Consider the following 11912-nt stretch of genomic DNA (forward strand, 5'->3'; position numbering starts at 1 on the left):
CAAACTGTGAGATGAAAGCAGCGAGCACCAGTACAACATGCACATATACAGAACAAGTTATCTTGGGATTTTTCTTTTTTTTTTTTTCACTACACTTCAAAACAAATCTGCTTCACCAAAATTTTTATTTTGTACACTGCTCTACATACTAAATATTTCAGTGCACCTTTCCTATTTTCCACACCAGGCCTGAAATTACTTCACAGAGTGGGTGTTCTTTTTGGATAAGGCAGATGAAAGCAAAGAGAACGTTGAGATGATGAGGAGTAGAAACACAAACTCTGACCTTGAAGCCCTATCTAAGCATCCTGTCCTGCAGGACACTCTATTACTACTTCAGCACAAACCTCCAGGACAGGTACAGGAAACACAAGTATATTTTGATTAGCATATTTCCTCTTAGCTTTGTGGTAAAGGTTTGGCAACTTATCCCTCTTATCCCTGCCTTTGATTCCATCATATTGAACAAAGAGCAAATATACAGCTGTTGCCATGAAGCATGTTATATGTTCACACCCCAGCTTAGCACATTTCTTCTCCTTATACCATGAATACTGAATGTTCATTTAAACACTGAAAAGACACTGAGGAGTGACTTCACAATGTATCTCAATACTAAAAAACATCCATTTAATGACTAGGAAAATTCATGAGCAGCTGACCTAGGTCTTCAAACCCATCTTTTTGTACATCTCAAAGAGTGGATGGCTCTTGCTGTATGACTGAAGGCAAACAAACCCTAATGGTACCAGGTCAAAGAAAGTTAGAAGTTCAAAGCTGCTTGTAGGAAGCTCCCTTCCAGCTGCCTGGTGAATCTAAACTCAGATTAATTGAGTCAGTTCTCACACACACACACACACACACTTCCACAGATTGCACAGAACTTGGTTTTCCAAATGGAGATGCTTTTCTAAGTGAAAAAGAATGAATAAAGAATTAGTAAATTACCAGTAAATATTTTAGGCAAGATGTATTACAGAAACATATAATAATGCAGGTTGGAAGAGACTTCTGGAGATCATCTAATCCTTTGCTTAAGGCAGCACCAACTTAATTAGGTTGCTCAGGGTCTTGCTTAGTCAAGTTCTGAATATCTCTAGGAGTGGATATTCCACAGCTTCTCAAGACATCTGTCCCAGTATTTGACCACATGTATGGTTTGTGCTAGGCGTGACAGTGAGGACAGCAGAAGATTCTTACTGACTCATTAGAATCAGATCAATTAGCTGTCCAATTTGTAAGAGTCCTAGAAGGTAAAAGTCCTTCTTGTAAGCTCATAAACCATTTGCAAGTGGGATCTTAGTATTAAAAGTAACTCAGAGGTTTGTTATGCTAAAGTGGGAATTTAAGTGTCCATTCATGAAGTATCTGGAAAACAGTTTGGGTGTTGGAGCACCAGTGTGCATTGGTCTCTGCACTAACCCTCAGTTAATAACAAGCAGACAGCTGCAGCCTTCCCCAGCTCCAGTTTGTGACTGGCATAGAGCCACAGAAAGAACGTACACTAACCCAGTCCCAGTGAGACAAATGTAGGGAATCAATCTTAGAAAAACCTACATTTATAAAAATGTAATTCTGTAATTGCCCTATTCTGTGGAGGGACATGGAACAAAGCCCTTTGCCACATTGCTGCAAATGCATCCAGGAGCAGCTGAGATATTCACACAGCCGCCAAGTTAGGAATCTGACTAACAAATACATGGAAAATTTCCTCAGTAATATATTCACTGCTTACATATTCAATAGTGCTTCGAGCATAGACATTTCTAAATGGTTCCTCAGCTTCATCAGAGTTCGAGTCTCACCCTGATGCTTGATGGGTCTGCACCATCTCTGAACAGAAACAGGAGGTAGCTGCAGCATGGAGATGTGCACATGCCTCCACAGGAACCCTTGGAGTGATCTGGCAGGAGTTTGGAGCAGGATGGCAAGATCTGTACCCTGCCACCTGAGAAACCCCAGGGCTGTTCCTTAGGACCTCCCTGAAAGGAGTAATGGATTCCAATCTAGAGCAACCCCTACTGCTAGAAGTACTGCCTGGCTGGAAGTACTGCCAACACTTGGCTGAAACCTTATCATCAGGAATCATGATGACCTGAAAGAACTCAGGACTCATCAGTTAACAAGTCCTTGGCTTGGGTGAATTACCAGGGCTGACAGAGGACTCACTGAGATCAAGGAATGGTGTCCATCTGTTGCCAAAGGCAGCTTTAAAGAGATGTAGGGCCTGAAGAGAGCAGGAGGGTAACGTCCTTAACTTGGAGGGTAACCAAGTTGTCTCCTGGGCAGCACCATCAGTGGCTGTGATGGCAGCTCCTGGGGATCTGCATTGCCAGAGGAGTTTCAGGGCAGCCTGTGGCCAGAGTGTGCCCTGCAGTGTGCTGTGCTCAGCCTGACTCACTGCAGGCACTGGGACCAGCCCACATGTCAGTGCCTTTCACCCGCCCTGGAAGCAAACAGCCTCCTCAGAGCCCAGCTGACTGCTCCAAAGCACACTTGGTTAAATCAGTGTATATGCTTTCACACCCTGTGTCTCTGTGTTTAGAGCACTGGCCCCATATTTTAAATGCAGATGATTTCTCATTAGCTGCACTCTCAGATGATTTAAGATGCATCTGACTGATGATCATTGACAGCTTTCATAACTGCCCTTGCTGCTGTCCATAAGACAGTTTGTTCCTTCCCAGCCCCAGTAGGAAGTTGGTTTTACACTGGGCAGAATTCAAATCTCAAACACAAATTAAATCTGCAGTGAAAACCAATGCAATAATTGAGGCCAAAACTTGGCCTACTGACCCTGCTCATCTGAATGCTATTTCTATGGGGATAATGATGTATTATTCTTCCTTTTTGACAATTACTTCTTCTCGGATAATTTTTGAAATTTTCTGTGCCATTTTTCTGTGATGTTGCTCTGGTATCCTGGATACTTCGTTGTAATATTCTGTGCTCCTGTCACGCCATTATAGTTGCCTAAAGCATGTTTCTTTATTCCTTTTTCTGCTCTACCTTTCTTTTTGGCTCTTTCCTGTATTCTGCCACCACATTAACTTCATTTGTGTAACCACAAGAATGAAGAATTTTACTGAATTCTGAAAGAAACCTTTGTGTTTCATGAGTTTTCTTCCTTTATTACCCCACTACTTTCCAAACTGCTACTTCAGCTTTTCACTCAAAGGATCACCCCTCGGCCTTCTGTATTGTACAAAGTCATCTATTTTTAGCCCTTTCCCTTTAAAACCTGTCCCTGCATGGTATTATTCACAAATTTGACTGTTACTACTTTTGCTGTATGGATGTTCCAAACCAGCTGCCCCTTATTCTAGTCTGGATAGAAAGTATGAAGTGGATATATGATTTATCCTTTTCATATCACTTTATGCTTGTCTAGTCACTCATATAACGTGGACAAGGTTCTGCATTTTCTTCTCTCTTCTCTGTCAGTGATGGGGAGAGATTACTGTTGTCCTCCCTCACATTCAGACCCGGGGATTATTTTTGATTTGCTCTGTCAGGTATGTATTACTGTTGTCCTGGCTCTGGCCAGGACAGGGTTAATTTTTTGTGGTGGCCAGAAGGGGCATGGCCAGGACCCTGATGTTTTTCTATACACCCTCACATAATTGCCAGGGACAGGGAAAGGGACTTCCAGGGAGAGGGGGTTTCTTCCAGTCAAGAAAATGTGGTAGAGGGAGCTGTCTGGTATTGTTTACTTACAGGGAGTTTTTCTGTGTGAATTATTGATTTTCTTATACCTCTTGTTGCTGCTACTGTTAATTTTTATCTCATTGCTGTTTCCAGTAAATTGTTCATATTCCATCCCATGGTCTTCGCCTTTTGTGTCCCCAGTTGGAGGGGGAGGGAGAACAGAGAATGGTTTTAAAGGGAGTACTAAATTGGAGAATATAATTTCTAAGCCATGACAATTATTTAAAAAATAGTTCAATCTCCCTGTGTGCAAGAGCTACAAAATGCATACTGCCACTGGAGATTCTTTACACAAAAACTGCTGTTTCACATCCTAGATCTAGAGTAACTACATCTCATTGTCCATTTGTCTTGTTTTGCAATCCAGAGCCTTCATTATTACCAAACTCTCATTTCAGTCTTTGAAAATCTCTGCAAAACTCTTGCATTACCCTGCCTTAGATATCCCTGTACAATCCACTTTGAGCCCTTTAATACAGGACTGACCAGTGTCCCCTTGTAGCCCCTCTTGTCCCTCATGTCCTCTTTGCCAAGTCACCTATGCAGAGCCAGCAAGCCTCCCTGTTCACTTGGTAAATCCTGTGAACATCTGAAATCCCAAATCCTCAGCACCTCTAGTCACATTTTGTGACACAGGGCTCCCCAAACCAAGGCTTTCACATCTCTGTGATCAAGTTTACCACTTTGCTGTAAAAGGGCTAAGAAAATATTTTTTCCTACCCCACAAGAACATGTGGTGTGTTTTATGACAGTCGTACCAGTAGCATTTGCAAAGCAATGACTCACTGAGTGGCAGTACAGCAAATAGTTCAAATATTTGTTTATGCAGTATTATAGCTAAACCTTTGTGTTTTTTTAATGTGGAATCTTCACTTCTGACTAATCTTTGGGATGGATGTAAAAGTGTTGAACTGAAGTCCTCGCCTTGAGTTGAATCTGAATGAAGCCCATATGGTGAAGGAAAATACTGTGTAAACTGTACAAAAAACCAAAAAAAGCCATAACTAAACAAGGTAGAGAAGAAAAAACTGCCAGTGAATATAAAAGAAAACAGAATTAATCTTTTTCTAATGATTTCAGGTAAAATTTTCATGTAAATTAATAATTGCTTCCTGCATTTCTGGAGTTGTTTTAATGTTGAAGAGCACCTTTAGTGATAGTCATATTTTTATTTTTTAAGTATTACTTAACACATTTCAAAATCTGTTTGAAAACATGAGTATTTTTAACAAATTCCAAGCAGCTCTACTGAGAGAACAGGAATCTGTTCATATAAACACTGGTTTGCTTAGAAGTCTCTTCAAGTCATGCTCCTGTTCCTATAAACTTGTTTTAAAATAAAAAACTAAAATCTTCATGGTTTAAATCCCAGGGATTCCTACTTAGATTTTACTTGCATGTAAGTAAATAGGGAATAACTCTGCTGACTTGTAGTACTTAAAGGAAGTATAGGCAGAATCAGAACCATACTAGGTTGTGCTAAGCAATTCTTTGCTGATAAATGCACACATTTCCCACACACACAATCTGAGATAATAGAAAACTGGAGATTCCCATTGAATTTGGCGGAAATAAGTTGTGCCAGCAAGTTTGTTGTGGGTGTGTTCAGAACTGACCACTTTTTAGCATAAAGGACACCAAGAATTTGGAATGTCCTGCTTCTTGCTTTCTTTTCAACTTATTACCAATGAAATACAGTAGCAAACTGATTTATTGTACAAAAGAAAACAGATTTGATAAATAAAATGTTTCACTGTGCTTTAAAAGAAACAGAAACCCCTGTGTTTTTTGGATTTCCAAAATGTGGTATGTGATGATAATGGCTGTAAGTCAAAAGGATTTAAACCTTTTGTGAAGGAACAGATCCAGAGAGGTCTCCCCCATATTGCATTACAGTTTTTGATGACATGGATGCACTCTTGGATTGCAAAGGAAAAATTCCTGTTCTTCCTCTATATAAAGAATATTCTCAAGATCACCTTGAACTGCTGCTATAAAAGATCTTGATTTTTTCATGCACTTCTTCTGCAACTTTGAAAACATACTTGCCTGCCAAATGAAAGCCTAAAACATTTTAACAAAATCAATGCATAGGAAGGAACAGCTCTTTGCTGTGCAACCTATGAGCAATAAGTCTGGACAGAAATATGTTCTGTATCACAAACATGTCCATTATGAAAGGGTTTGTCTGATGCAATTGCCTGCAATGACAGGGACTACACCAGTTGACCAAAAAGTCTCTTTCTGATCCCTATGTCATCTGTCAAGTTTCCTTGTACAAGAGCAGTATCAGTTTGTACAAAAACATCTTCCCTCCAGTGCAAGACTGTTGTGTATATTCTTATTCCTGTTTGCTCCAAAATGCAGAAGTTCCAGGAGTTCCTTACTAAGTTTTAAGATCTCTTCTGATTCTAAGGAAATTGGAAAACAGAAAATAAAAACCTCATATACTTAAAAAGGAAAAAAAAAAAAGGGAACTGAATAAATAGCAGTGTCTTTTGAGATTAATGGCGTGTTCACTGGTTTTCTTGGGAAGATGTCATTTGATGTTTTGCCTAAGAGTAATTCCAATGAAGAATGGCTTCCCTTTTGTTTTTAAGACTGTCTAGGCCTTTCACTTTCATTGTGACCTTCCAGGTAACAACAAAAATTTAGTACTGGGGGGGTTTCATAGCTGGACCTACTCCATGGGTCAGATTCTGAAGAGAGTCCCAGCAGCCATTCCACTGTTATTTTTCTAACATGAATACCGGCTGCTTCAGAAGATATGTTGCCATATTTTTTGTACATCTGGAACAAATGGTCCAATTACCAGATTCTGTGAAATCAAATACAAATAGAAGAAAAACAAAAACAAGTTACAAAGACAAGAAGGCAAAAGATTTACTGCTAATGAGACAGAGCATTTCTCAAAGCAAAGGTAACAAAAAGAGGAAGTTAGGGCAATACTGAATTTTAAAAGACAAACATGTTGACTCAGATGGTCTTTATCTCTCTCAGAAATCTTACTGCCTTTCCTTCTTTGGCATTTTCTTCAAACACCCTTCCAACACCCTCAGGCACAACATGGGACAAAGACCTCCAATGAAAAAAAACCCACATAAACCAGTACAAGTCCTGTAATCATAGTAATGAAAGGCAGTTTTCCTAGTGTCTGTCATGCAGTTGCTCTGGTGCTCTGAAGAGTTCACTAACAGAGACCATCTGAACACCAGTGATTCCAGTTTCAGTTGCTAACATGGATGTGCATGGCAAGAAGAGGAGATGACATGCCTTTGTTTTGGAAATCACTAAGTAGATATGCAACCCTCCAAATGTTTCTAGAAGTTTACTGATCTCCCAGAAGGTGTTTTCTGGGAGCACAAGGATTTTTATTTATGCTCTTCAGAGCTGTGAACTGAGATGAGTATGCTGTGCTTTGAAATTATAGTTACAGTTGTAGAAATAATTCCAAAGGAATTATCCTTTTTTAACTTAGCTTGGATCTAATTTTTTTGATAAGCAAACAATAACATTGTGTGGTTAAATGATTTTGATCCAGAATTTTCTGTGAAGGAAGGGTGGTAGGGTTGTTGTACTCTGCATATATAAGCAAACACTTAAGTTTATGAAGCTCTAGATATTTGTGCTTTAATCCACTAATGTATTATTTTATTTCACATGAAGTATAGAATGCAGATATATTTTAAAGGCTTTTTATTTATGACTTTCATCCTAATTTGTGCAGTTGTGTATAGAGCTAGGTTTAAGGCTACTTGGAAGCTAAAAAGTGTGTTGCAAATGCATTTGCACAGATGCCATGTTCTTATTCTATTTGTTCTCTTTAAAAGTATTTATATGGTAACATACCAGAACCTCAGTTCATCCAGAATTAGCCGGCAGGGAGAGAGAGAATCCAGGGAAGTGATGGTACATGACATTTCTAGCAATCTTTTAACTGTGATACCTCTATAAGGTTTGTTTGTAGTCATTGCACTTTTATTAAATTTAACTCCTTAGTTTTCCAAAGCAAATATAGTGAAATCATGGATTTGGCAACTGTAACTACCAGGGTCACTTTTGGGAACATGTTACTCAGTTCTGATTAAAGAGGGAACTGAGGGGGGAAATAGAAAATCAGACACTGAAGCCCTAAATGTTTGCTGCATATTCTCAGAAACATGTATTGCTTATTCTAGGGGAGGATTTAAAGTATTATTTCGATTAATCATTAGCTGTCACATAATTATTTCTCATTAAGAAAACTGATATGATTTGTGCAACCTTAAGTAAATACAGAAAGATTATTATTTCACATAGTACCTGTTAAACAAATACACATCATTAAAAAAACAAAGTAGTGATGTTTGGTGTTACTGTGGACTGTGGATAGAAGGAAAATGAGACAGACAGTAGCAGGTGTGGCTAAAACCCTGATATTTATGCTTTCACTGAAGCCCTTCCCAGTGGCACCTAAAGGGGATAAATATTACTGAAGAACTTAAAGCCCTGTGGTAGAAAAGAGACCATGTTGAGAGGTCAAGTGTATTTGATGCTACCCTCAGATGCATTCAGTGAACAATGAGGCAGTAATGAGGACAGGAAAATATCTACTCAGACTTTTTATGCATCATTAGTCAAGCCACTGGGTATTATGGTTGAACTAAAAAAATCAAGGAAAACAAACTAATTTTGGATTCTACCACATTTTTTTCATTTTCTCCCCAGCAAAACAATAAACTGAAAAGAGGGTTGACCAGAAACAAAACATTTTGTCTTCAGTTTATTTAGTCTTCATTTTAGTTAGTTAAATTTGAACATTGATAATTTTGTTCTGAAAATGCTGTAATGAAAGAGTTAGTCTTACCCAAATATATTTGATTTCTGAACATTTTTTCAGAAACTATTTATTAAATTTGACCCAATTTCATGACTACTTTTATTCTCCTTTCATGATGTGTTTAAGTAGTTAATCATATCCTCCACTGCCATTATTTTATTTCCCAGGAACAAAGACTACTCATATTTTCTCCTTTTATCCTCCTAATTGAAATGTAGGATGCCTCATCACCAAAATACTTGAGTGTGTTCCATATTAAACAACACCCTTCACAAAACCTCTTCACATAGAGCAACAGTGTGAAAATAAGAAATCTGTGTAGTTAAAGATATGTGCCCAGGTGAAAAAAGGTGAGGGTGGAGACATGGTTTTTGTATGTGATCCCAAAAAAGGTATTTTTGTCCATCCTTTCTGAGGTTCTTCCTTCAGTGAGCAAGTTGGGGAACAAAGGTGGTGCAATCCCTCAAAACAAAGACAAGTAACTCTCAAGTAGCACCAAACTGACACGGAGTTTGGTTCCAAGTGCAAAGTCCTGAATTAAAAGGGAGGGGAATGCATGTACACTGTTTATCTGGTACAAACAGGAAAGCAGTAACCCAGACTCTCCAGTACTGATAGCTGTGGTCTACCAAGTTTAGCAGCAATTTCATTTTTTCCCCAGGACACACATGTATGTGTTTTGCTCCTTGCTTTAGCAAGCTGCAGTAATTAAGGTAACAAATCCACAGGCAGCCCACACGGAGTTCCGTGGTTCAATGTAGTTTTTCTGCCTAGTCCCTGATAGGAAGATGAAAGTATTTTAAAGCCAAGGCTAATTTGGACATCTGCTCTCTATAAAGTCAACAAGATCATAATAAGTCTACTATTAGTTTGACAATTGAAAGCCACACGTCCCACATGAGGAAAAAAAAAAAAAAAGCCAGTTCATTCATTTTGTGAAGCCTTTTCCCTCTTTTAGACAAATGATCTCAAACTTGCCCAGGCTGAGCTTCAGTTAATTGTTTTGCCTCTCTGAGCAATCCTGAAGGGGATTGTGCTAAATTCAGAGTAAAGAGGATGCCTTGCTTTGCTTCTTAGGCGGTTCTGTGTAGATATTTGATAAGCCAGAGCACAGGAAGGAGCTGTTTGAGATGCTGCAGTGGGAGCCCTGGAGATGGAGGAAGGTGTCCACTATGACTCAGAGACAGATATCTCAGCACAGTTCCCATGTAAATGAACTGAGATAGAAGTATAATGTTTAGTTGCTAATTACATTTAGACTCCTTTGGGGAACCCACCAAGACTTCTATGAATGTACAGTTCCAGGCAGTGAACAGACAGAATTAATCCATTGGTTTCCTCTAACAAGGGACCTAAAATGAACAATTACTTACACTGCTGTGATTGCCCTTCTTCAAGGTTAAATTCTCCTTACAGATTCCACTGTTGTTCTTCACATTAGATGATTTTTCTTTGAGGAGCAGTGAAAGCTGTTACATGATCTAGCCACTTATTTATTCTTCTAAATTAACAATATTGCTTTGGGTTAATGATAATGGGTTTTTTTTCATTAGTGGCATCTTTATCCTTCATAAACCACATATTAAAAGCAAAATTTAAAAATTAAACAATGAAAAAAGAAAACCTGGGAGAGTCTTCGAAAATTTCCTTAGCATAACTGATCTTCCAGCATTGACTTTTCATGACAGATATATGTAACAAAAACTGTGTGTTCAAAAAACCCTCCCTACCTTCCCCACATTACCAAGTATTATTCCAATACTTAATTCCTACTGCCATTACAACATTTTTCCCAATGACTTAATCAGAATTTCCCTTGGTGCAGTTTAATCCCAACTTGCTGCCACTGGTGTGGTATGTTTGGATTTTCCTCTGCATTCTCCCTCTAACTGAGGCTTGACCAGCATCCAGGTTCCACTGTACAGTGATGCTGTTAATTCACATTTAGGATGCAGTCCCAATACAGTCCATTAACCCTTGGTGTAGAAATGTTCTTTACAATTACATTTTCCAGCACAGGCTGATAAAATTCATTCCTTCAATGTAAGAATCCTGACTTAATACTCTTTGTTTGCTATTTTATTTTTTAATTGGTGCATCGAAAAATTTTGTGTATTTACTTAAATATTGAATTCCTAAAAATACAAATTTGTGTAAGTTGGAAGCAGCAAAGTGGATGTACACTACTGCAAACAAGATCTTTGCTGTAAAATACTGCAATTTGTTGTCATTAGTTCTCTGTTCAAGGTAGTTTCAAGACACAAAGAAGACTGGGGAAGCTTATAGGGACGAAATACATGTGTGGATTCAGGAGAATGATCAGTAACAAACAAAGCAGCAAAAACCACTTTATTTGGCTCTTTGAAACAAGAGGTAGCTGAGGAATGTAAAGCAATAGTCTCATTTTGCAACCAGATTTTCAAAGAAATTGTGCTTTCAATAATGATCTCAGACTCTCTCTTGTTTCTTCACATTGGAGCAATTGCAATTGCCCAGATCAGATTTGAGGATGTGTTTATGTCTCTTTTAATGTTTTAAGAAGGGGCAGTGGCCTTGCTGTCAAAATACCACTGGGGCTCTGCATTTCACTCCTGTACTGCCACATCTGTTCATGGCAATTCTTTCTAACAGAGTTTTGGTTTTTCCTTTTAGGTAGAGAGGATTGTAGACAAAAGGAAGAACAAGAAGGGCAAATGGGAATATCTCATTAGGTGGAAAGGCTATGGGAGCAATGAAGACACCTGGGAACCTGAACACCACCTACTCCATTGTGAGGAATTTATTGATGAGTTCAACAGACTGCACGTTACCAGAGAGAAGCGCTCCAGGCACGGCAAACAGGGCAGCACTCCCAAACTGCTGCGGGAAAGCCGAGGCTCATCTGTTGAGAAAATATCACATAGACCTTCTGAATCTGGGAAGTCTAAAGGATCAACACACAAAAGGAAGAGAATTAATCCATCTCATCAAAAACAGAAACGAGGATATGCAGCAAAGCCAGGATCTGCAAATGACAGGGCTGCTAAAACTGTGACTTACCGAACTACTCCCAGCGGTTTACAGATTATGCCACTGAAAAAGCCACATAATGGTCTGCAGAATGGAGATGGCAGCCATGAGAAAGATTCTAGACATTTTGGGAATGGCTCACAGCAGCAAAATGTGGATATAAATGATCACGAAGGAGAACAAAACTTGCCCAGCGTGTTGGAAGTCAGTAACAATTCCCCTGTGGTGAATGGAATTGGTATGTGATTTAAAGAACTCCTCTGTGCGGGAGGGGGTGTTAATTGCAGCAACTGCAAGTAGGGCCCACTCGTGGAAAAACTGTTGTCACACAACTGATATGGTGAGAAGCACACAAACAAAATCCACACTTTCCCTA

The 11912-nt window shown here is 39.0% G+C and overlaps 1 protein-coding gene across 1 annotated transcript in view; it reads left to right on the plus strand.

Annotated features, from left to right (window-relative positions):
* Positions 1-256: 256 nt before the first annotated feature.
* The window catches only part of CDYL2 (chromodomain Y like 2), a 39108-nt gene continuing 27452 nt past the window's right edge, over positions 257-11912 (plus strand). The window contains exons 1-2 of the mRNA XM_014307759.2: positions 257-358; positions 11180-11774. Coding sequence (XP_014163234.1) covers positions 257-358; positions 11180-11774 — 697 coding nt within the window. The remainder of the gene's footprint in view (positions 359-11179; positions 11775-11912) is intronic.

This window comes from Geospiza fortis, unplaced genomic scaffold, assembly GCF_000277835.1.
Source record: "Geospiza fortis unplaced genomic scaffold, GeoFor_1.0 scaffold97, whole genome shotgun sequence".
In the NCBI taxonomy this organism is placed as follows: Eukaryota; Metazoa; Chordata; class Aves; order Passeriformes; family Thraupidae; genus Geospiza; species Geospiza fortis.